Here is a 27,122-nt window from a genome sequence, read left to right on the forward strand (position 1 = left end):
TATAAATAAAATTAAACTATTGGTGTAAGTTTTCAAAACATAAAGCAACACAATTTGTTTATGGATACATGTGTATGTATGCATAATGTGTATGATTAAAGCATATGATTGTTACGGCTGAGGAATAAGAAAAGAGAATGAGAAAGAAGCGTGAAGACTGAAACTCATCTTATTTCTGTAGAAATGTAAAGAATTCAAAGTAAATATGATAAACTTAACATTTTATCTGGCTTATGGGTTAATATGTGGGTTAGCTTACTTTGGGTATTTTTGTGACATTGTTTGAATTCAAATGATATTTTTAACATCAAAATTTTAAATATATTGCCCTAACAGAATGAAAATAACTGGGATATCCACACAATATGGAAATGCAACTAATGTTGAACAGTAATTTTTTAGAAATTGTTAATTTGCTTTATAAACACTCACCAAAAATAGATTAAAACATTAAAAAAAATATGTTCTAACTTTTCCATTTTTGAGGATGCTTTTAAACTTGATAGATCTGCTTAAAATTCTTGTAATGTGGTATGTAATCCTTTTCCAGGTAGAAATAGTATAATAGACACATCAAACAGTTTGAACAATATATCGGAGCATTATAAAATGTGTTATACCTCTAATTTTTTTTTCTTTTTCAGACAGCATGTTTTCGAGAAGAAAGGGATGTATTAGTAAATGGAGACAATAAATGGATTACAACTTTGCACTATGCCTTTCAGGATGACAATAACTTAGTAAGAAACTTTTATATAGTTTATGTACTTATTAATTTTTCTTTGATATAATTTAGCATTTTAAGTTGTATAAACTTAGATGTCATATTGAAAATGAGTTTTTTACTGAGTAAAAGTTGTTCATTTAATATTATTATAGTTTAGTATCTTTCTATTTGAATTCTGTATGTTTTTTAAATAAGTCAAAACTAACACAAACAAATTATATTCTTTTACAGATTTTTCTAAAACAAATTTAAATTAGCTCAGAAACAAAGGGAGGAGAGTTAGGTAGGGCTTGGTGAACAAAAGTATAGAAGTCTGAAGTAGTTCTTTATATATGTATTGATGGAATTCAGGAGGAAAGGTACGAGTGTCACACGATAGGCATGCTTTGCTGGAAGGTTAGAAGGTTATGTCCTTTGCAAGTTTATATTTTGTTTATCAGATTCATTTTTTTAATGATAGTATATAACTTAAAGTATAGATAATAAAACATAGAGAAATGGGACTGCCCTGATTAATTCTCTAGCTTTTTTCTTTTGTCATTGAAATCACTGAGAGGGTCTTCAGAGAGCAAAATTTGAGAATGGCTTTGGGTTTGAGGTTGGTTTTGGGGCCAAAAAGGATTAATGTTGTTTGCGGGATATGAAAAATGCTAGTATGATTAGAGCGTAAGTACAAAGGGGAGGAGATATAAATTGAGGCATCCACAATCAGAATCTTGGTGAGGTTAGTTTTATTGTAATTTCAGGGAAGCTTTTAAGGAGAATGGGGTTAATAGTTTTACATTGTACATAGAACATCTTGGCTGCAGTGTGGCTAGATTTTGGGGGCAAAATTATAGGCAAGGAGACCAGTTAGAAAACTTTTATGATTTATATGTGACAAATGACGAGGACTTGAGTAATGGTGATAATGTCAAGTGAAAAGAAGGGGTGATTTCAAGTACCTCTTTGGAAGTAAAAAAATTTAAGACTTGGTTTTGTTTACATAGAAGTCACTGAAGAAAGAAAAGTCAGAACGGTTTTGTTTTCAGATGTATAACTTTTGGTATTTGGTGGTCAGTACTTGAACCAAATTGGGGAAATCAGGGCAAGAAACAAATTCATAGTGTGGCATGAATTGGTTAGTTTAATATGTCATATGTTGGAGTGAATTGTCATGTGACTCCTTTCAACAACTTGATTGTGTAGGAGAGTTGTTTGCAGTCGTGCATGTATCTTGGAGTCCTTGTCTACCAGATCAGGCTTAGTCCCAAAGTGAATTCATCCCACTAGGGTGTTTTATGCTCTACAAGCTAAGAATAGTTTCCACATTTTCAAACAGATGAAAATTAATCTACTTTACTTTGCTGTCTTTGACTTTTCCTGTACTTAGTATTTCACTGAAGTGGGATCATACACTAGGTATCCTTTTGTAGCTGACTTATCTTACTTAGCATGTTTAGAAGGTTCATTCATGTCTTAACTTATATCAGTACTTCATCAAGCTTTATGGTTACTATTCCATTATATTTAAATAACATTTTTCTCAATTCATCTCTTGATGAAAGCTTGTGTGGTGGTGGTTTTCATTACAACAGTCTCCTGGTGTTCATTATGAAGTATGCTATAGTGAGTGAACACTTTGTTTAAATATCTCTTTTGGGGGGAGACTAAACGTTTTATTTCAATCTATTCTTAAGTTTAAATTTGATACAATTTCTTCTTTTTTTTCAAGTCATTTTATTAAGAGTTAATCCCAAAATCGGATGATTCCATAATTTAATCACATCAAGCAGTATTGTATAATGGCTACCAAAATCAGTTTTAAAACATTTTCTTCTTGTCAAACATATTTTTGAGTCTAGTTTGAGTATATACATAGGAATAGAACTTCTGGATAGAATAGAATTATCATACGGTAATTCTTTGTGTAACTCTTTGAAAAACAGCTTCAGAGATGACTATTTTTTTTAATTTTAACAATTTATTAGGGGCTCATACAATTATTATCACAGTTCATACATATACATACATCAATTGTATAAAGCACATCTGTACAGTCTTTGCCCTAATCATTTTTTTCTCCTCTTTTCTTTTTTTACATTTTATTAGGGACTCATACAACTCTTATCACCATCCATACATATACATACATCAATTGTATAAAGCACATCCATACATTCCCTGCCCCAATCGTTCTCAAGGCATTTGCTCTCCACTTAAGCCCCTTGCATCAGGTCCTCTTTTTTTTCCCCCTCCCTCCCCTTTCCCCCCTCCCTCATGTGCCCTTGGTAATTTATACCTCGTTATTTTGTCATATCTTGCCCTATCCGGAGTCTCCCTTCCCCCCTTCTCTGCTGTCCCTCTCCCAGGGAAGAGGTCACATGTGGATCCTTGTAATCAGTTCCCCCTTTCCAACCCACTCACCCTCCACTCTCCCAGCATCGTCCCTCACACCCTTGGTCCTGAAGGTATCATCCACCCTGGATTCCCTGTACCTCCAGCCCTCATATGTACCAGTGTACAGCCTCTGTCCTATCCAGCCCTGCAAGGTAGAATTCGGATCATGGTAGTTGGGGGGAGGAAGCATCCAGGATCTGGGGGAAAGCTGTGTTCTTCATTGGTACTACCTCGCACCCTAATTAACCCATCTCCTCTCCTAAACGCCTCTATGGGGGGATCTCCATTGGCCGACACTTGGGCCTTGGGTCTCCACTCTGCACTTCCCCCTTCATTTAATATGGTATATATATACATATACACATACATACACACACTTATATCGTTGTTGTTTTTTTTTGCATGATGCCTTATAGCTGGTCCCTTGGCACCTCGTGATCGCACTGGCCGGTGTGCTTCTTCCATGTGGGCTTTTTTGCTTCTGAGCTTGATGGCCGTTTGTTCACCTTCAAGCCTTTAAGACCCCAGACACTATCTCTTTTGATAGCCGGGCACCATCAGCTTTCTTCACCACATTTGCTTATGCACCCATTTGTCTTCAGCGATCCTATCATGGAGGTGTGCTGTCAATGATATTTATAGGTCAAGTATTAAGGTGGCAGAAGGACCTTGGCCCTCTACTCAAACACTCCCTCAATGCATGAATACCTTCTTTTATTAAATTGGAACTCTATGATGCTCACTCTCCCGACACAATGGCTGGAGCCAAAGTGGGTGAACAAGTAAATGTGGTGAAGAAAGCTGATGGTGCCCGGCAATCAAAAGAGATAGTGACTGGGGTCTTAAAGGCTTGAAGATAAACAAGCGACCATCTAGCTCAGAAGCAACAAAGTCCACATGGAAGAATACACCAGCCTGTGTGATCGAGTGGTCCCAAAGGGATCAGTTACCAGGCATCCGAGATGACTATCTTATACCTAGAGAAATGGCCAAAGGCAACAGTCCCCCTCTTATTATTTTACACACTCTGTTTGCTAGCCTCCACACAATTGTTTGTTAAGAGCCACACTAAGCAATTTCTCTTTAGTATGCATAACTTAGAACTCACAATGCTGTCTTTGGTCTTTAACATTTTAAAGAGATTTTTTTCTTTTAAAAATCATTTTATTGGGGGCCTGTATAACTCTCACCACAATCCATCCATCCATCCATCCATCCATCCATCCATCCATCCATCCATCCATTGTGTCAAGCACTTTTGTACATTTGTGGCTATCATCATTCTCAAACATTTTCTTTTTACTTGAGCCCTTCATATCAGATCCTTGTTTTCCCCTCCCTTTCCAATCCCTCTCTCATGAACCCTTGATAATTTGTAAATTATTATTATTTTGTGATGTCTTACACTGTCCAACGTCTCTCTTCACCCACTTTTCTGGTGTCTATCCCCAAGGGAGGGGGTTATATGTAGATCCTTGTGATCGGCTCCTCCTTTCCCCCCCATCTTTCCTTCTCCCTCCTGGTATCACTACTCTTATTATTGGCCCCGAAGGGTTTATCTGTCCTGGATTCCCTGTGTTTCCAGCTCTTCCCTGTATCAGTGCACAACCTCGGATCTAGCCAGATTTGTAAGGTAAACTTGGAATCATGACAGTGGGGGAGAGGGGGAGGAAGCATTAGCATTAAAGAACTAGAGGAAAGTTGTATAAAAGTTTCATCAGTGCTTTACTGCACCCTGACTTGCTTGTCTCTTCCACGTGACCCTTCTGTAAGGGGATGTCCAGTTGCCTACAGATGGCCTATGGATCTCTACTCTGCACTCCCCTTCATTCACAGTGATTTGATTTTTTTGTTCCTAGATGCCTGATACCTGATCCCATCGACACCTCGTGATCACACAGGCTGGTGTGCTTCTTGTGTGTGGACTTTGTTGCTTTTCACCTAGATGGCCTCTTGTTCACCTTTAAGCCTTTAGAGACCCCAGGCGCTATATCTTTTGGTGCTCCCACGTACATCCCACATTCAAATTATTAAAATGAGTTTCCAGATGATTCTTCTTAGTTCATGTACTTTTTTCGGCAAAAGAAGGTCACAAAACTTTGCTAGATGTTCACTCTAGCATGGCTGAGATAAGTGTTGTGAACAAAAGAACTCTATCCTTAGATTTCTGATCGTGACTGATCTGTTAGCTTCCCAAATAAGCCCCATCATCATGAGTCTTTTGGTCTATGAGTTCTGGATGGCCATTGAAACAGACTTTTGAACCTAGGTGAGAAGTAAAGCTCTGTGCAGTAATGGTTGGAATCAGAATAGGGTAAAGAAAGTCAGAATGTAGATGCATGTCTGTTCTGTGCTTCAGAGAAATCTACGATGGGCTAATAAAGAGTTTGATTCTTCTGCATGAAGGTGCCAGAGATCAGACATAGCCTCCATACCATTCATGCACCTTCTCCCCTAAACGTCTCATCTTCTGGCATTGTGCCTTACAGGGTTGCATAGGGAAGTAGACACCTCCTCCTTCTTCCTATTCCCTTGTACTTAGCCTGGAAGCGTTGCTGAAATCTGTTAAACATGGCAACCTTGCTCGTATTTGAAATATCAGTAACATAGCTTTTTAGCACTACAGCAATATACAAACCATCACGATATGGCAAGCTGATGTGTGGCAGACAGAAATTTTAGTAGGAAGTAAAATTAACAAGACTGGTTAATTTTTTTTACTTTAAAATTTTCAAGTAGGAAATATGAATAGGTTGATTTCATATCTTGATGGCACTCTGTTGAATATTGTGATAGAGGGAAAAGGGCCTTGTTCTTCAGAATGTATCTTGGATTTTTGTCTCCTGACACATCTTGTTTTGCTATCATTGAGATGTTGCAACTCATTATACTCTTCAGAGTCTTCTTTTGTACCTTCTCCTTTCCCCAATTTTTAGTAATTTAAATAGTTTGTCTCTGAGAGTCCGGGGAAAATTATGAGTAGGTATAACCAGAACATTGTTTCAGGGAATTGGGAAAGGAAAACTAGGAATTCTTATATTCCATTTTACTGTGCAGTTTGTTTTCTGTGAAAGACATTTGGTAGGGCATATTCAAAGGCACTGGTGTGACAAATGTAAAGGCTCTCTGGGAATTGGAGTTTATTAGCAGTAAGTAGACTCTTATTAGTAGAGCCCAATTTCTCACTCTGCCTATTTTCTCCCACCCTTAATACTGTAGTATACACATGTACACATAATGCATTTTTGTATATGGTTTATGAAAATAATAAAAATACAACGTCTTTCAAAATCTAACTCTTTCAAAATCTACTAACATTTTGCTGTTGAAACATGTAGCAGAATAGAATGAATGTAGAAGATAGATGATGGATAACTGAAGTAGCCGTCATTTTAGAAAGTGAGCATTGATGGCAAAGAAAAATAAGGTTGGTTTTCTTTTTTTTGAAGTTTATCTAGATGGGGAATTCCTATCTCTTATGATTTTGGTGGTGCAAGAATAGATTTTCAAAATAGAAAAGCCTTTTGATAAGGGGGCTGTGTTCATCTCCTTAGCCTCTGGGTTTTTTCCCCTCTGTATTTTATACAAAATTATCCTAACTGACTTCCATTCCATTCAGTGTTTCTTAAATGAATTAGTTATGTTCTAAAACTGTATATATAATTATTAAACTCCAATTTTAATAGCAGAATTTTAACTTAATGTATGCTCACATGCACATGTATCTGCAATAGGTTTTTGTAAAGCATTATAGGAAATAATGGAAAAAATAAACAGACCTCATCTGTAATCTCTCATGTCAGAGATAATCCCTATTAATATTTTAGTGTATCTTTTTTTTGCATGAATACACATACACTGAAGGGTTCATATCTGAAATTAGTTGGCTTTTGTGTACATATATAGTACTTGTGAAAAGTGCATTCTGATATTGATACAGTATCAGAAATCAGAAAGAGAAACATGTGTGATAGCAATTACTATATGCTATGTATGTGTTGTTTCTAAATGTTGCTTAAGGCTAGTTACCGTAAAGTTCTTAGTAGCATAAGATAAAGAAAATTTAATGACAATGAAGATGGATTGATTCAACATAAAACACTGTCCTATATTCTATATTTTTTTCTCTCTTAAATTTTTTTTGATAGCTGAAATATCCAGACTTTATCAGGTATAGCTTTGGAGTCTATTTTTACTTTAACCATATAAGTAAAGAATGTAGTCCTGTGTTGTCACCTGTCTCAATTTTTAACTTTATTTTTCTGCTTTGTGTAATTTAATAGTCTGGAAATGACTGCTGGGGATCATCTACAGCTTTTTATTAATTAGACACACGAGTGTTGTCTTAGTGCTATTGTCATGTGTTAAATATACAAACTTTTTATTATTAGTGTTTATTGAGTACATTTTTTTCACTCCCAGTACCTGGTTATGGATTATTATGTTGGTGGAGATTTGCTAACTCTGCTCAGCAAATTTGAAGATAGATTACCCGAAGAAATGGCTCGATTTTACTTGGCTGAAATGGTGATAGCAATAGATTCAGTTCATCAACTACATTACGTACACAGGTAAGTAAGATCATCCTTTTTTGTATTTGTGTGTGAGTTACAGATAAGATCTAGAAGCAGAGATCTATTTGTATCAAATTTATTATTGTATTACATACATTTCTTGTCAGTCAAAATAACTTATTTTGATACAAATATTTTATAATCCTACATTCTCTCTACTCGGTATATACCCTAAATAAATACAGAAGAAAACATGAGCAGACATATACACATCTATGCTAATTGCAATAATTTCTATAATAGCCAAGAGATGGAAACAATAAAAAGCTCTGACTATAAAGGGTTGGATAACCAAACTCTAGTGCATACATACAATGGAATATTATGTAGCCTTTAAAAACAATGTCAAACACCGTAAGACATGGCTGGGGTTATATGTAGATCATTCTACCCCACCTTCCCTCCATAATCCCGGTATCACCACTCTCACCACTGGTCCTGAGGGGTTCATCTGTCCTGGATTTCCTGTGTTTCCAGTTCCTATCTGTACCAATGGACATCCTCTGGTCTAGCCATATTTGTAAGGTAGAATTGGGATCATGATAGTGGAGGGGAGTGGGGGAGAGAAAGCATTTAGGAACTAGAGGAAAGTTGTATGTTTCATCGTTGGTACACTGCACCCTGACTGGCTCATCTCCTCCCCATGACCCTTCTGTAAGGGGATGTCCACTTGCCTACAGATGGGCTTTGGGTCTCCACTCTGCACTCCCCCTCATTCACAATAATATGATTTTTTTGTTCTTTGATGCCTAATACCTGATCCCTTCGATACCTCGTGATCACACAGTCTGGCGTGCTTCTTCCATGTGGGCTTTGTTGCTTCTCAGCTAGATGGCCACTTGTTTATCTTCAAGCCTTTAAGACCCCCAGATGCTATATCTTTTAATAGCCAGGCACCATCAGCTTTCTTCACCATATTTGCTTATGTATCTGCTTTGTCTTCAGCGATCATGTCGGAAGGTGAACATCGTGGAATGCCAGGTTAATAGACCAAAGTGTTCTTGCATTAAGAGAGTACTTGATTGGAGACTCAATGTCCATCTGCTACCGTAATACTAAACCTATAAATATATGCACATAGACCTATTTCCCCATCATCACATATAAATATAGTCACACATGTACATGCCTGTATTTAGAGCTCTATAGATGATCTTTGCCTCCTAGCTCTTTCCTCTGTTTCCTTTTGATTTTCTCTTGTTCCGCGCCATGCTCAGCCTTCATTTGGTTTCAGTAATTCTTCTCCGTTACACTGCCCTTATCAAACCTTAACAGGCCTTCTACACCCTCCTCACCACCAAGTTTGGATCATTTGTTGTTCCCGTTTTCCTGGGTTTGTTAACACCCAGTTCTTGTCCCCACACCCCACCCCCAACCATCCTCCCATTGTTTTCAACTCCAGATTGTTTATTCTGCCTATCCTATCTAGATAGACCTGGAAAGATAATAATATGCACAAAACAAGACAGAGCAAAACAAATCAACAAAAGAAAACAACACAACAAAAAATCAATGACAAAAAAACAGAATAGCTTGTAAGTAGTTAAAGGTCTGTTTGTTGACCTTTAGGAGTGTTTTCCAGTTGAGTCTGTGGGGTACCACGCCCTGGCCCCAAAGTCTATTTTTGGTATTCTCTGGGGACTTCATTGCTCTGTTCCCTTTGCTGTTCTGTTGCACACCCTTAGTGTTTTGCTTCGGTGTGGTGGGGTCAGATCGGGTGCATTTCCCACAAAAATCATTTTATAAAGATAAATATTTTATGATAGCATCATTTTAAAATAAAACGAAAAATGATTTCACACTAAAGGATAAAACTTTAAAGGTTACAACAAGGCCAGGGTTGTGGGGTGGGGAGGGGAGGGGTGGAGCGGTATGGGGTAACAACCTATATACATGACAATAATGAGAAACTGCTATGGACTTGATGAGATGGGTTTTGCAATTACATAGAGTATTTTTGTTTGTGTATTATATTTCAAAAATTATAAGCAACTAAATGGGAACAGGGGCCGCTATGGAACAAACCATCAATATCTCATCTGTAAGTTCAGATTGAAGTTGATGAAAATTTTAAAAAGTACATGAGAGCAGAAATACAGCCTTTAGGATATCCCACCTGAATTTGGCGAACATCTCAAGAATACATTTTACTCATTGAACAGTAATGACAAAAATCCTAACGAATGTGGGATGACATGTAGATACCATCTCTGAAGAAAACAAAAGGTTATTAAATAGACAATAAAGAATGAAAATATCAACATGGATATCAGAGGAGACTCTGAAACTTGCTTTTGATTGCTTAGTCGTTAAATAAAAGTGGAAGAAATGATCAATCAGGAGAGCTGAACAGAAATTTTCAAAGGACAGCCTGAAAAAAAAAACACATAGTTTTGTAATAAAATGTGTAAAGACCTGGAGTTAGAAAACCCACAACTAGAGCACACTCATTATATTGCAAGCTGATAGACCTAAAGAAAAAAATCCAAACTTTGAGTTGTAGCATTGAAAGGTTGTATGTGCAAATTGTTAAATGATGCAGGAAGCATTAAAAGGAAATGGAAAGAACACACAGTCACTGGCATGAAGAGCTGGTCAGTATCCAGCCATACCAAGAGGCAGCATATGAGCAAGAGCTTATGTTACTAAAAGGTGAAGTCTAAGCTGCTCTAATGTGGTAGCCAAAAGCAAGGCTCCCGGAATTGATAGAATACCAATTGAAATAGTTTAACAAAATGTTGGAGCGCTGGAATAATCCACTCACCTCTACCTAGAAATTTGGTAGATAGCTCTTTACTCAATTGACCGGAAGAAATCCTTATTTGTACCCTTTCCAAAATAAGATGACCGAACAGGATGTTAAAATTATCAAACAATATGATTTATATCTCTTGCAGTAAAATTTTGCTGAGTATCATCCAATAGTATAGCAGCATTATAGCAACAACCAGAGACTCAGAAGGACTTAGAGCATCAGAGGGATCTGAGTTCAAAGCAGAGAACACCAGGAAGATATTTACTTGTATTTTCATTGATTATGCAAAGACATTTGATTGTGTGGATTGTAACAGATATGAACAGCCTTGAGCAGAATGGTAATTCTTGAATACTTGATTGTGCTTAAGGGAAACCTACACATAGACCAAGAGACAGTTGCTAGAAGTAAGGAAACTACTTGTTTAAAGTGGATTAATTTAACGTTTAAATGCTTACCTCTAGTTCTAGTTGTAAATGTTTTGGTATTTATTTGAGCAGAAAGTGCTTAACTTTAGTTTTCTGATAGAATTTTGTAACTGGAATCAATTGGGATGTCTATAGTGTTATCGATTGTGTCTGCTGTTAATTATTCTCTTGAATTAGGTTACAAAGGGTAATGGTTTTCTCATACATTAATAGGAATTGTCTGTTGCCGAGGGCTTCTTCCTCAACATTGTATTATCCCTTCTTAAAACGAGGTAACCGTTTGTAAACTGCTGGTTTCTTTGGGCCCCTTTCCCAGAGCAGATCATTAGTTTCATTTTCAACAGTTTATTGATGTTTGCATTGTCTTGCATCAGTCCACTATCTTTCCCCCATGACCCCATCTCCTTATTTTTTGAGTTTGTTTTCTCCTTCACCCAAATAACACCTTGCCCTAATCTTCAATCCCTTTCTTCCAATTCTTTCTTTTATTTTAGTGTGAAAACCTTTTCATGAATTCTTATAATAGCACTGGTTATTACCTTCTTTTCAACAATATACATGGTGACTATACACATGGACTTCACCAGTCAGGGATTAAATTGACTTCATCTTTGGGGACTGACAATGGAGAAATGCAATGTCATCAGACAAAACAAGACCAGATACTAACTATGGAATAGATCATCAGTTGTTCATTTGTGAGTTCTCATTGCAGGTGGAAAAAATGAAAATATGTCCATTAGAACTAAAATACAATCCCACCTGAATTTCAAGAAAATCTCATGAACATATTTGATGCATTGACAGAACTTTAAGGACTGAAGACCTGACAGCTTGTGTGATAACATCACGAACAACATACATGAAGATATATAAAAGTCATTAAGAAGACAGTAAAGAAGAGTTTAGCTCACTGTAATACATAATCCATCACAGAATGACAAACTGAAAAATGGGTGATTGTTAAGGACTTCACTCTACTTAGAATAACAATCAGTACCAGAAGACAGTCACATCATGTGAAAATCTATTGTGAAATAACCTCTTTAACATGGTAAGAAGAAAAAAAATGCCACTTTGATTACTAGAATGCATGAGAGACTCAAGCCATGTTCTTTTCAGTTGCTTCAATTGCATATGAACACTGGACAATGAAAAAGATTCAAGGAGAATTATGTTGTTGAAGAATATTAAATATCCTACTATGGAATGCCAAAAGATTGAAGCTGAAGGAAGTATAGTCATAATGCACCTTAGAAGTAAACATGGTGAAACTTCATCATGCTTACTTTGACCATGCCATCAGTAAAAAAGTCACTAGAGAAGAACATTGTGTTTGGTAAAATAGAGGATACGGCTCATCTTTCTCCTGTGTAGTGGCTGGTGGTTTTGAACTGCGTTAGCAGCCCAGCATGTAACCCAGTATGCCACCAGGAATCCTCTAAAATAGAGTAAGGGGGAAAAAAGCAACTAAACAAGGAAAACTCCATGAGATGAGTTGACACAGTGGCAGTGACAATTGGCTCAACCGTATTTAAGGTGATGGTGGTTCAGGACTAGACAATGATTCCTTCACCATAAGTAAGAGCTGACTGGAAGGCTATTATCAGCAACATACTTGTGGGTGTAATGTAATGTAGCATTTTTCATAATATAGTTTGATATAATCACTCAGTTGATGCTATACTGCTGGATCCTAAGCCTGACAACTTCCTTCGGAGTCATGTAAAGAGTAGTATAGACACAGCACAGTAAGAGAAGTAAGCCCATGGGGAAGACAGGTGCCATTCTAGGATTGTTTACAAGCCAAAATACCGAGGAATCCCCAGAGTTACTGACGGAAAAAGGACACAGCATAGCTAAAACTCCTAGATTTAGACATACGCTTATACTCTCAACCTTCCAGCTCTAAGAAAAACTCTCTTAAGGCTGTATTTTTGTTTCCGTATTTTTACTCCTATTGCAGTAGGAAACTGAGACATGACATGTGCTAGATATACCTTGTTCTTTTATGAGTGTTGTAGGCCATGAGTTAAATGTTAATGAGTCAATATATATTAAATAAGGTACTTCTATTTAATATATATTGTGATTTAACCAAGAGACTGAATTAGTTAATCTATGATGCTAGCTTTGTGTTTCCATAGATAAAGCAACACGGGTGGCTTTTACACTGTACAAAAAATGTAAATTCCAAGTAGACATCAAGTGAAAAACTAAGAGGAAATATAGGACAATATCTTTATAACTCTCTGGGAAAAGAAGAGAGGGGTGATTCTAAAGACCGGTAAGCATTAGTTGTAATTTCAAGGACTCATTAATGTTAAATACTTTTCTTTTAACCAAACAAGGACTATATCATAACCAAAGTGGTTACAAATTCACATGCTGGAAGACGTTATTTGTAACACGTGTAAGCAACTAACATTTAGAAAGCTAAACTTATAGCCTTACTGAAAATCAACACACAGTATGAAAAATGGCATGGGACATGAATAGACATTTTACAGAAACAGAATCTAAGATGACCAGTGACAATTAAATAAGATTTTCAACTTTACTAATAATCAAGCACCTATATATCAAACATCAAAACAATATATAATCTGAAGGATCTTCTAAACTCCAGTGTAAAATGATAATAGAATTTTCCATGAATTTTTGAAGCTACTCCTATATTCTTAATACATGTATATATACACATATATTTATACGCACATACAAACACTTACATACTAAGCAAAATTTTAAGATGTTCCTTACTGTCGTGCTAAAGATAAGGAGCATAGGAGCTCTCGTGACAGTCATTGGGAGTCTGAAATGGAGAGAAATTTGACCACATCTAGCAAAATTGAAGATGCATAAATTTCATTGCAACAATTCTACTTCTAAATACATAACATGAAATAATACTCATATATAAGCACCAGGTGACATGTATTAAATTATTTCCTCAGCATTGTAAAAAAACCTACTTTAAAATGGGATTTTAAATATATAGTATTCAGAGAAAGTTATTTTATAAGTAGACTAAATTGAGATCATCTTCTCTCTAGGTTATTCAGAATTACGATCTTTAAAATGTGATTAGAATATCTTTACAGCTGGAACCATGAAAATTTTCTTGACAAATCATTGTATATATGATTCTTGTCAAAGTTTACAATAAAGTAAAAACCAATTGCTCTTAAATTGGTTTTAGATATATCTGTGAAGAACAGTGATACAAAGGATTCCCAGTAGCTGATTTTTCCAGAAGTAGATATACAGTCCTTTCTTATGAGATGACGGTGTGTAGACTTGAACCTCTATCTAAACTTTGGGTTAGTAGCTGAGGGTATTTGTACTAACTAGGGACTCCTGATTTGCAATACTTTCCATTAATCAAATGAAAAATTTGGTATGATTCTCTTTGTTGTTATTTACATTTGATTATCTTACAAAACATCATTTTATCAAAGACTTGACATCTACATATGGTGAAAGCCCTGTATATTTAGTAGGCAGTCTTCCACAATGGATCTGATAAAGAAGGCAGGGAAAGATACTGGTAGACACTGATACATTTTCCCTGGAATGGCATCTTGCTGTGTATAAAATGAGCCCTCAGAGAAGCAAGAGCAAGGTGTGGAGCGTGTGTTCCGGACTTGAATTCCCTGTGCAGTGAACTTCAGGGATTTCAATGACAGCTTCCCATTAGAGGAGCGGTAACAGAACCTGGAGCTAAAGCCTGGAGCAGAGTGATGGGCTTCCCAACCCACATAACAAGTAAAGCTGGGTGCTTTTGAGCGAGAGGCTGGCTTGTGGAGTGGGGTGTTTCTGGGCACTCAGTTGGGGAAGTTGGACTTGCTGACCTACTGTAATGGAGCTGAGTGCCTTTGGGTAAGGTTTACTAGAATGGGGTGCCTCTGGGTGGGCGCTTAATTCAGGATGTTGAGTTTGCTGATCCACGGAGATTTCGCTGAATGTCATCAGGTTGAAGCTTACAGCAGAGTGGTATGCCCCTTTGGGCATTTATTTGCAAACTGAAACTTTATAACTTGTCTTGGGAAAACAACATCTCTTAGCATTTCTCACTGGTATGAGAACTTGCTAACTTCCTTATAACTCCTTTAATCATGAATTTTGTTTGTGAGTTTCTGTGTAGCCGTGACAATGGATTTTAGAACCCAAAGAAATGAAACTGTTGTTTTGTTATTAGGTGCCATCCAGTCGGTTCTAACCCTTAGCGACTCTGTGCACACTACAGAACAAAACACTGCCCTGCCTACACCATCCTCACATTTGTTCCTATGATTGAGCCCGTTGTTGCAGCCACTGGCTCAATCCAGCTCGTTGAGGGCCTTCCTCTTTTTTGCTGCCCCACTACCCCACCTGGCATGATTTCCTTCTCCAGGGACTGGTCTTTCCCGACAGCATGTCCAAAGTATGTAAGAAAAAATCTCAGCATCTCTAAGGGGCACTCTGGCCATACTTTTTCCAAGAAAGATATGTTTGTCCTTTTGGCACTCCATGAAATTTTCAGTATTCTTTACCAGCACCACAGTCGAATACATTGATGCTTCTTCGGTCTACCTTATTGAATAAAGGTACCGTATATACTCAAGTATAAGCCAACTTGAATATTAGTGGAGGCATCTAATTTTACCACAAAAACTGCATTAAAATGTGCTGAAAAAACTCGGCTGATACACAAGTATATATGGTAATTAGAGCATATTAAGACATTTCAGGGTATTTTCTAAAATCTGCTTTTTGAAGCAGTTCCTTTATGTTCTTAGGAACTACATTGTCCTTTCCTCTTGTTCTTAAATACTTCCTCCCACCCACTATCATGGTCCCAAGTCTACCTAACAAATCCAGCTAGACCAGAACATATACACTGGTACAGAGAGGAACTGGAAACACAGGGAATCCAGGGTGGCTGATCCCTTCAGGAGTAGTGGTGAGAGTGGCCATACCCGGAGTATGGAGGGAGGGTGGGGTGGAAAGAGGGAACCCATGACAAGGATCTACATATAACCTCCTCCCTGGGGTATGGACAACAGAAAAGTGCGGGAAGAGAGACATCGGACTGTGTACAATATGACAAAATGATAATTTATAAGTTATCAAGGGTTCAGGAGGGAGGGGGAAAAATGAGCTGATGCAGGGGCTTAATTGGAGAACAAATGTTTTGAGAATGATGAGGGAAATGAATGTACAAATGTGCTTTACAAGTGATGCATGTATGGATTGTGATAAGAGTCGTATGAGCCCCTAATAAATTGATTGAAAGAAAAAAAAAAAGAACAACATTGTCTGAGAATTTGCTGATTTGAGTGTAGGAATTAAATTTTTTTCCCTCAAATTTTTGGGACTTACTCGCTAATATGAAGTAGATTCTGTAACTACCATATTCGTAACTACCATATTTAAGGGACTAGAGGATTTGTCTTTGTCCATGAGATACCTCTCATAGTTACATTGGAACTGTAAATCTAAAGGCACTACTGTGTAAGATTGCTTTCACCTAAATGAAAAGTACCGCAGTAATACAGGTAGGGTGTGTGTGATTAAGAACATTTTAATGTAAACCCAAGTCAAATTGATAGTGGAATAGAGTAGTTTTAAAGCAAATCAAGATTTTTATACAAAAATATTATCAAGTAACTTGCTGTGCATGTTTCTCCTAATTAACAATGAAATATGTTTATTTTTTACAGGGACATTAAACCTGATAATATTCTGATGGATATGAATGGACATATTCGATTAGCAGATTTTGGTTCTTGTCTGAAGCTGATGGAAGACGGAACGGTAATTAAAGGAAAATCTTAAATTATTTAATCCACATTCATTTCCTTTACTTGTTCTTTAATCTGTTCAGAAACCATCTACTTATACTGTTCATCTTCTCTTAATTTGCTTGTCAATGTATTATTACTATCCACAAAGGAATTTAGCCATACTTAGTCATAGTGAAGGAGCCCTGGTGGCACAGTGGACTAAGGATCAGGCTGCATACCGCACAATTCAAACTCACCAGCCACTCTGTGGTTGAAAGATGAAGATTTGTGCTCCTGTGAAAATTTACAGTGTGGAAACCCCGAGCAGCAGTGACCCACATAGGGTGTCTGTGAGTTGGAAGTAACTAGATGACATTGGATTTGTTTTGGTTATTCAAAATAGGGCTTGCCTATGGAGCCCTGCCATTTTCAGCTGCTTATTTAGTTATCTTAAGATTGTTTAAAGATATCTTGTACTTGTTCTTTAGCTAGTATCTATTTATTGTATTTGACATAGTTTTAGATTTCTAGAGGGGTAAAGGAAATCAAATGTACGAGGGGGCACTCCCGAAAAAACAAATTGCGCTGGGCAGAGAGAGTGTAGCTTCCGTATTGTACGTTGTCTCCGCGAGGCGAACATCAAGAAACTGGTTCTGAGATCGTGCACCCAGTGGTGTTGCCTGGGACGGTTCTCTTTGGTCACAGTACATTTTTTCATAAATGCAGCTTCAATAAAACCTCAATTTTTTTGTGATGGCTGATTTAAGAGCTAGTATGTGACTGTGAAGTTATGTTTCCTGCTCGGGAAAAATGCTGTAGCACTGTTGTGATGTTGAACACAGCTTACAAGAACAGCATTATGGGGAAAAGTCAAGCGTATGAGTGGTTTTCTCATTTCAAGAACGGTGAGTGTTTATTGATGATAAACCTTGTTTTAGACATCTGTCATCTCTCTAAATGAACAAAAATGTCCACTCGTAATGCATTTGTAGTTAGTTCCACCAGGTCAGACTATTAATCAAGCTTCCTCTTTAGAGGTTCTGAAAAGATTGCATAACAGTCAACAGAAAATGGACTTTTTTGTGGCAGACGTGGGACTGGTTTGCCACCACGACAATGCACCTGCTCATGAACCATCTCAGTGCACCAGATTTTGCCTCTCTTGTCCCACACACCTTATTCACCTGCCCTTGCTCCATGTGACTTCTTTTTGTTTCTGGGAATGAAGAGGGACATGAAAGGACGACGATTTGATGCTGTAGAAGAGGTGAAGAAAAAAAAACAAGGGAGGTGCTGTCAGCCACCCAAAGAGATGAGTTTGAAAAAGAATGTTTCCAAGAATGGAACTGCAGATTTGATGAATGTATTAAGTGTAGTGCAGAGTACTTTGAAGATGATAAGGCGGCCTTGCAAAATAAATAAATAAATAAATACATAGCTTTGAAAAAAAATTGTGGTGTTTTTGCGCTATCCCCTCCGAAAATGAAATTCCTTCTTCAGTATTTTTTCTTCTTACCTGTTTAGTTGTTCTGATGGTTACTGGTGAACAGATTACATCCTCACCACTTTTTAAAACGATTCTGTAGTTTGGTTCTGTTTCATGTAACTATTTACTGAGCTTCTCCTAACCTTAGGCTCCCTTTTCACTCCCTTAGAAATGTATGGATACATTTTATTCCCTAGTATCTTTCTGTTGAGTTTGTTTTGTTCTATATTTCAATTGCATGGCTGTATTGCAGAAATTAAAATATGTATATCAGTTTCATTAGCAGAAACTTTTCTTTAAGATCAACTTAGTATAATACATTTTTAAAGCAGTGAAAATGTCATTACGTGACTAGTACTTTCACTTCTGAAAAGTGCATCTTAAGGACCTAGCTTCTTTAAAAGGAATTAATATAATTTTAGCTTCTGGCCATGATGGAGGGAGTAATTAGTACTAAATGAGTTTTCCCATTATACATACCTATCAAACCAGACACCGCATTAGACAACTGCTTTAGGCATTGGAAGATAGACAGCAGAAAACTCTGGTTTCTGAAAGAAATTTCATCAGCTGCGTCTCACTGTTGCCAAAGATTAGGACACTTAATCACTGTGGTACAGAAAACTGAAGTTATAGGTGGAGTGACCAGCTGTACAGAAAACCAACGATACAGGTTTTCAGGAGGAGCAGATCAGAATCAGGGTTGGCTGAGATAACTGGAAGAACCCTATGGTGTAATGAGTTAAATGATGGGCTGCTCACTGAAACAGGGTTTCAATTCAGATCAGTTCTGCTCAATGCAGTGGGATCACCAAAGTTGTCAGTGGATGGCAGTGGATTTGTTGTTTTTATTTTTGGTTTGAAGGCAGCTGGCATTGTAGAGGAGAGTGTTATACAGAGTGAGGGCCTACACTCTGTATGGAGTCTGCCACCGAAATAAACAAACATGTAGAAAAAATGATAAGAATAGTCATTGACTTCATTTGAAGAAAAAGCAAAAATACATTTTATAATTCATGGTGAATTAAAAGTACTTTTAAATACTTTTGATGAAAATTGAGAATTTATTGCCAGTAGCCCTAGATACTAATGAAGGTTCTTTATACCAAAGTAAATGATACCATTTAGTTACTTGATTGGTATATAGGGATAAATTAATGAATTGATATGATAAGTAGGAGGATAAAGAATAAAAATACTATATTATCTTTTAGAATTAACATAAAGTTATTTGACTGGTAATGTGAGGTTTATGACTTTTGAGAAATAGAAAGCCACATAAACGGTGGAAGAGGGGCGTGTGGGGCTGTACTGCTGTAAGGTACTCCACGTGTGACGTATAGGATAGGTTGTTCTGAGTGTGACATGAGAAGAGAAAAATAGCACGTTGAATATGACACCTAGAAGTTGTTCCATACAATTGCCCAGGGTGCTGCACTGGAAAGAAACGACAGAGGAAGAGCTTTTATTTACCTACTCTTGCATCTAACTCAGTTCTTATTCTCAAAGATGGGACTCCTTCTTTGGAGTCTAATGTTCATCCTTTGAATTTTCTGTGAATTTCAGAATTCACTCAGTACTATTTCTCTTCAAATATGTTTACCTTTTACAATTTATTTTCTAAGGGCTGGTGTGTATAATTCATTTTTATTTTGTTTAAAAATAAGATGATGTTTTAATGTTTGTGTCTAGCACATTCATTGATTATCTCAAATTACTAGTATTGACCATCCAGGCATGTTAGTCATCCTTTAAACAATTGTAATGTAGAAACCTTTTTATTTATTTGAATTATCTTTTATTTCTTATTTAAGTCACTAGCTATACAAATATCAGTAAGACGTACCGTATATACTTGTGTATAGCTGAGTTTTTCCAGCACATTTTTTGTGCAGTAAAATTAGGTTCCTCAGCTGATACTCGGGTCCCGTTTATACTTGACTGTATACAGTGTTACAAAGGCAGAGATTCTTCTCTCTTCCAGGTCTTTTTCTCCAGCAGCTGGCACACATGATTTTAGAGATTAATTTGGAAGCATGTATTCCCTATGGAATCTTCCCATTTTCCAGTGGATAATATTGTTTCTCAGTTGATTTAATGTTTCCTTTATGTTTCTTAATAAAGTTAAAATTTTTTCTATTAGCTGATTACCTGTTTTATCTATAGATACTTCATGAATTTTATTTCTTTCATAAATTATAACATGTTTAAATTTGATGTTTAGTAGCATTGTACTGTTCTTGATTTCTGTGTATTCATCTTGAATCAGTCAAACTTGCTAAATCTTTGTATTCAATTAAATTGAAGGTAAATTTTTCTAGGTTTTCTGTGTAAGTGATCATACATTAAGTTAAGTCCAAAGGTATTGTTACTAGGTCTCCAGTTCATACATGCACATGTTTGTTCCAAACAAGGAATGTTTAAATTTGTCTCTCTAATCAGTGGATGACAGCATACAAGCTCTCTCTATAACTTTATTGATTTAGTTTTGCTAGGATACCTTCATAAGAAAGGATACTACTCATTGTGCCCTGGAGGGCGGGGATGGACTATTTTGAGGTCAAATTTTTAACAAAACTCAAGTGGACACCTTCTCAATTGAAACCTTATAACAATTTATGGGAGTGTCCCACCCCCACCTGCCAAAGAATGCAGTTTTATATGAATCAAACATTTTGAAGAGTGTCAGGAAGACCCAAGAAAATTAGTCAAGAGATGGAAGTCTTGAAGATTAGGGAAACTGTGGGTAAAATCCAGAGACTGATGGAATAGAATTGCTGCTGATGCAATATCTACTGAAGTTGGAATCTCACACAGAGTTAGTGTCTTTAATTTTAAGTGAATATCTGGCTCTAGCAGGCTTTCTGCTCAAGGGTATGGAAAGTGTTGTTGCATTCAAAGATCAGCTACCTCAAAAGACTGATTTAAAGTGAAAGCCTTTAAGCAAGGTTAAAGCTTATTGAAAACAATTTATGTGCCGCATCATAACTGGGGATGGGTGCCACTATGATCCAGTGATCAAGTTCCCATCAGGACAGTGGCTTCTGAGCGACTGGTTCTATTGAGCTATTTTAATTCAAGACAGCGTCAGTTGAAAAGGATTTGGCGGGACATATGGTTAGAGGGCATGCTAGGTGGGTACTCTGCTCGGAAACTCTACATCAAGTACACAAGAGACGAAGCGACAAAAGCATGGGTGATAACCCTGGAGCCCCGAGTGCCAGTGGAAAGGACACACAAGTACACTGAATATACCCACTAGAAGAAGCTGGACAAAAACATCCAGAGAGGAGGAAAAGGGAACCATTGAAGTGTCAGCTGACCTTACCCTCTGGCCATCTTCAGCTTTTTCTAGCAATTGTCAGGACGTCTGCCCCTGGGCAGGCAAAAATTCCCTTTACACCCAGATACCAGTCCCCCAACTGCCCTGTGAATCCAAAAGCGTTCCTTCATGGAACATACACTAACTGCAGCAGCGTTCTGAGTTGTCACTCACTCCTTAAAAATCAGTTGTCCTGACCCCAAACATAGTATAAACTGGAGGACGCTGCATCTGGACCTTGCTTCCCATTTCCTTCACACACACCCCCCCCCCACTATCCCTTTAGCACCTTGACTGGCAGAGGGCGCCAGCCCATAGCAGGCACCCTGTCCTCCACAGTTTTTCTCCTCTGTGTATGCTGGTCTCCATCTGGTTTTCTCCTTTTCCGACCCTTGTTTTCTATCCTGTTTTTATGTTTTCTACTTTTCATTTTCTTCCACTTTGTTTTTCTTCTCCCTTTCTATTTTTCTTTTAGTGTTTACATTCACTATCTTCCTTTCTCTTTCCCCCCTACCACATTTTGTTAATTGTGATAGTCTTTTGTTTTTCACTTTTCATTTTCTCTACCGCTATTTTTACTCTCCTCTCAGTTTTTACCATTCTCTTGTCCAGATTTGCCTCCTCCCACTGCTTGTTTTTTCTAATTCATGATTTAATTTGCTCTTATGTGTTTTGTTTTCCCTCTCTTTTTCTTTCTTCTCTAATCCATTATGAAACAGAAACCATGTCCACACAGCCCAGCACACCCATACCATCCACATCCCTCCCCACTCGGCAATGACAACTCCTCACTCTTGAACCACCTGTTCAGCAACCACATCCAAGCTCATCTGCACTATCAGGCAACATCTCTATCATGTTCGCCAGAATATAGAGGGTGAATGCCTTAGAAACCAGCATATAATGATCAGTTAAATACAAATGTACCACCACTTAAATGTTTTTTAGTCAGTTTTAGTTTGTTTATGGAAACAAGGCAGAGTGGCTCAGACAAGTAACCAAAATATAAAGCCAGAAACATTTTCTATAGAATAAATGGCATTGCAACTAACAGATAAAGAATTAAGAAGAATAATATTCAGATTTCTTTAGTTGATTGAGAAAATGATCAAGAAAACTACAAGTAAAATCAAGGGGAGGAAAAAAACCCACACACAAACATTAACGGAATTCAGGAAAAACTATAAGAACAAACTGACAAATGAAAAATTAGAAACCATACTAAAAGAGCAAATAGAAAGCCAAAAGACTATAATACTAACCTTTCAGAAAAATATTACATTGAAAGGCAAGAGGAGTAGTGTTAATTCAATGTCAGGCTATATAATTGAACTCAAAGACAAATCTCTTTAACAGAAATCTATTTAAACAAACGAGGAAAAAAAGGAGAATGAAATAGTATAAAGAAAGACGGAAAATTTTGTAAGGTAAGACCAAAAGAAAAACTTACGGGTAGTAGAAATTTCAGAAACAGAAGAGACTCACAAAAAGCTTCAGAGGAAAAATGTTGAGCAGTTGTTGGAAGAAAACTTCCCTAATATCATGAAATATGAGAAGATATACCGTATGTACTCTTGTCTAAGCCAAGTATTTCAGCACATTTTTAATGCATTTTTTGTGGTAAAATTGGGTTCCTTGGCTGATATTTGGGTCGGCTTATTCTTGAATATATATGGTACATTCATATAGATCAACTAACTCCAACAGAATAGACCCCCCAAAAGAAAATCACCACTGCATGTCACATACTTTGCAAATGGGGAAAAAAAGTTCTGAAAGCAACTAGGGGGAAGTGAGAACCTACTTACAGAAGACAACCAACAAGATTCGCCTCTGATTTCTCCTCAGAAACCATGCACACAGAAGGCAATACATGTTATACATAAAATTTTCACAGGTAAAAAAATCAACTAAGAATATCCAGCAAAATTGTTCCAAATACGACAATGAAATTAGGCTATTTACAGATAAACATAAATGAAAGGAATTTGTAAAAACCCAACCAACATTTTTTTTTTCCCCCAACCAACATTTTAAGAATTACTAACGGGAGTTATTTGGATAGAGAGCCAGCAGACAATAAACTGAGATTAACATACATGATACCTCCACCCAAAAGTCAAACCAGATCTAGAAGTATCTAACATAAAACAAAGACAAAGTCAAGCCCAGTTCAAGATTGCATACATTCCCCATAAAGCAGGGAAGAAATTAATAAATTACAGGGTAACCTCAGCAAATATAAAAAAGCTTCTCAAAATGAAATGTCGGGAAATAGCAAAGATTAGTAAACTAAGACAACAGCAATGAAGATAATGACCAGAAAAACTACAAATAAAATAAAATCAGCATAGAATATTATATGGAAGAAACAAATTTGTAGCGCCACATATGAACCGAATACAGCAAACTGACAATAAATTTATACTAATTGAAAATTATACTGATATGATAAAATAATAATTTATAAATTATCAAGGGTTCAGGGAGGAACAAGGAGGGAGGGGAAAAATGAGCTGATACTAAGGGCTCAAGTAGAAAGCAGATGTTTAGAGAATGATGATGGCAACATATGTACTAATGTGCTAGACACAATTGATGTATGTATGGATTGTGAAAAGAGTTGTATGAGCCCTCAATACAATGATTTAAAAATTACACTGAATAGAAATGTATTAAATGTTTCAATCAAGAGACAGAAGATAGCAGAATAGACAGAAAGCACGTCCCATCAATATGCAGTGTACAAAAGACACATTTCAGGGGTAGGACACAAATTTATTAAAAATCAAAGGATGCAAATAAATATATCAAGCTAAGGACAATAAAACAAGCAGGGCTTCAATATTAATTTAAGATAAAAGATTTTAAAGCAGAAACAAAGTATAAAGAAAAAAGACATTATATAATAAAGGGGTCATTGGGAAAAGAACATGACTATAATACATATATATGCACCCATGAAAGAGGCTTAAAATATATAAATCCAATTCTGATAAAATTTAAGAGAGAACTGCACAATTCTCCATTAATAGTAGACTTTAATATGCTGCTTTGGATGAAGAACAAGACAAACTAAACACAATCAGCCAACTTGAACTCATGTATGCACAGAACATTTCACTCAACCATAGCATAATGTATATTCTGATTGAATTCTATCAGTTGCACATGGTACATTCTCCAGAACAGAGCATATATTAGGACACAAAGCAAGCCTTAGTAAATATTAAAATACTACAAAACATCTTCATAGGTCACAATGCTATAATCTCAGAAATCAATAATACAAAGACCAAGTGCAAAATCAAATACATGAAGATTGCATAACATCATACTTTGTTAAGTGCTGGATACTAGAAGAAATTTTTAAAAATTATAAAAACTTACTCAGATTAAATGAGAACGAAAACACAACATTCCATAACCTATAGAAAACACTGCAAGCAGTAATCAGAGGATAATTTATACCAATAAATGCACATGTTAAAAAAGAGTCAAAATTTACATCGTGAGTGGCAATACTGGGAGGGTGGAGGGAAGGTGAGGGAAAAAGGGGGAACAGATTACAAGGATCTACATATAACATCTTCCTTGGTGGATGGACAGCGGAGAAGTGGGTGAAGGGAGACATGGGATGGTGTAAGATATGATAAAATAATAATTTATAAATTATCAAGGGTTCATGGGGGAGGGGAGAGGAGGAGCGGGGAGGAAGGGGAAAAATGAGCTGATACCAAGGGCTCAAGCGGAAAGCAAATGTTTTGAGAATGATGATGGTAACATAGGTATAAATGTGCTTGACACAGTGGATGGATGTGATAAGAGTTGTACGAGGCCCCAATAAGGTGATTTAAAAAAATTTGCATCTTATCCCAGCATTCCCAAGAATTAGAAAACATAATCAGCAAAGCAAACTTATAACTACCAGGAGAAAAGATATAATAAAGATTAGAGCAGAAATGATGAAAAATGAAACAATACAATCAAGAAAACTAGAATTTAGTGCTCTGAAAGGATTAACAAAAGATTTGACCAACCATTGGCAAATCTAACAAAGGAAAAAGAGAAGTTGCAAATTACATCCATAAAAATGAAATGGCTGATGTCATAATAGAACCAGCAAAAATAAAAAGAATTGTAATATATTTCTGTGAGGAACTTTGCGCTAACAAATCTGGAAATCTTGAAGAATAGATAGATTTCTAGATGCATTCTACCCACCCAAACTAATATGGACTGAAGTAGAACATTTGAACAGACCCATAACAAGGAATGAGGGATCTACATATAACCTCCTTCCTGGAGGATGGACAGTAGAAAGTGGGTGAACAGAGACATTGGACAGTGTAAGATATAACTAAATATAGATTATCAGGACTAATGAGGAAGGGAGGACTGTGGAGGGTGAGGAAAAACGAGCAGCTGATACCAAGGGCTCAAGCAGAAAGCAAATGTTTTGAGAATGTTGTGGGCAACAAATGTACACAAATGTGCTTGACACAATGGATGTATGGATTGTGATAAGAGTTGTATGAGCCCCGAATAAAATGATTAAATTAAAAAAATAAAAGGGTAGAATATTTCCTAATTTTATGAAATGAATCTACTCATTCCAAAACTAGGCAAAGATATCATAAAAATGAAAATTATACACCAACATCCCTATGAACATAGACACAAAAATTATTTAAGAGGCTTCCTGGTCCGATTAAGAGTGGTAGAAACACCACAGGTATATAGCCCTTTGTCATCCTATGGGTCTGGAAATGTGCTTAAATCCATGGCCAAAGATACTCAGTCCAACAGTAAACAGGTTTATAAGGAGAATGGTATTATTAGAGTTACCCACAGCTTAGAATAACTAGCCATTTCATGTGAAAGGGCCAGCTTTTGACCAAAAAATGTTCAGAAGGGTTAGGAAAGAAGGAATGAAAGTAGGAAACCCAGGGTGGAAGTGGGGTAAATAATGTTACACCATGGGACTTGAAACGTCTTGAAACAAAATGCATATGAATTGTTGAATGACAAACTGATCTGATCAGTAAGCAGTCATAGAATTCATAACAATGTTTAAAACAGTAAATAATATCTATAATTTGGGGTGGGGAAGGTTATGAAGATGGTTTCCAGAAATTTCAAAAGTATATCATGATCAGTTTTTTTCAAAGGACACAGGAGAATCAAGAGGGCTTCCTAGGAAGACGTTTCGGTGGGAAATTTCAGTGGGATACCTTCCTCCTTTCACTGTATAGCCCTGATCTTGCCCCTTTCAGCTTCTTTTGTTTCCTCAACTCAAAAAACAATTAAAAGATACAGATTTTGAGTTCCCCAAGGATGCCAAATTTGTCCTTTGACATGGTGTACTGTTTATACTGGAGTATAAGCCAACCCGAATATCAGCCGAGGCACCTAATTTTACCACAAAACTGCATAAAAATGTGTTGGAAAACTTGGCTTATACTCGAGTATATTCAGTAAATTGACAAGCCCAGAATTGTAGGGGAAAGGGTTAGAGACATGAAAACACTAACTCTAGAAATATATAGCTCTCTAATGAAAGCTGTGTGGGGTAACAATAGCTTTGCAATTTGCCATTTTATTTAATAATGCTTTCTATGATATTTTAAGTACTTTTTTAAACTTCCCCTCATAACCTAAATAATGACCAACTTTGGTTTTT

General features: G+C 36.7%; 1 protein-coding gene across 4 annotated transcripts in view; it reads left to right on the forward strand.

The window, feature by feature from the left end:
• The window catches only part of CDC42BPA (CDC42 binding protein kinase alpha), a 318,565-nt gene that overhangs the window by 112,720 nt on the left and 178,723 nt on the right, over window positions 1-27,122 (forward strand). For all 4 annotated transcript variants that reach the window (XM_075531439.1, XM_075531457.1, XM_075531449.1 and 1 more), the window contains exons 4-6: window positions 645-740; window positions 7,529-7,677; window positions 16,569-16,662. In XM_075531439.1, coding sequence (XP_075387554.1) covers window positions 645-740; window positions 7,529-7,677; window positions 16,569-16,662 — 339 coding nt within the window. The remainder of the gene's footprint in view (window positions 1-644; window positions 741-7,528; window positions 7,678-16,568; window positions 16,663-27,122) is intronic.

This window comes from Tenrec ecaudatus, chromosome 1 (genome assembly GCF_050624435.1).
Source record: "Tenrec ecaudatus isolate mTenEca1 chromosome 1, mTenEca1.hap1, whole genome shotgun sequence".
In the NCBI taxonomy this organism is placed as follows: domain Eukaryota; kingdom Metazoa; phylum Chordata; class Mammalia; order Afrosoricida; family Tenrecidae; genus Tenrec; species Tenrec ecaudatus.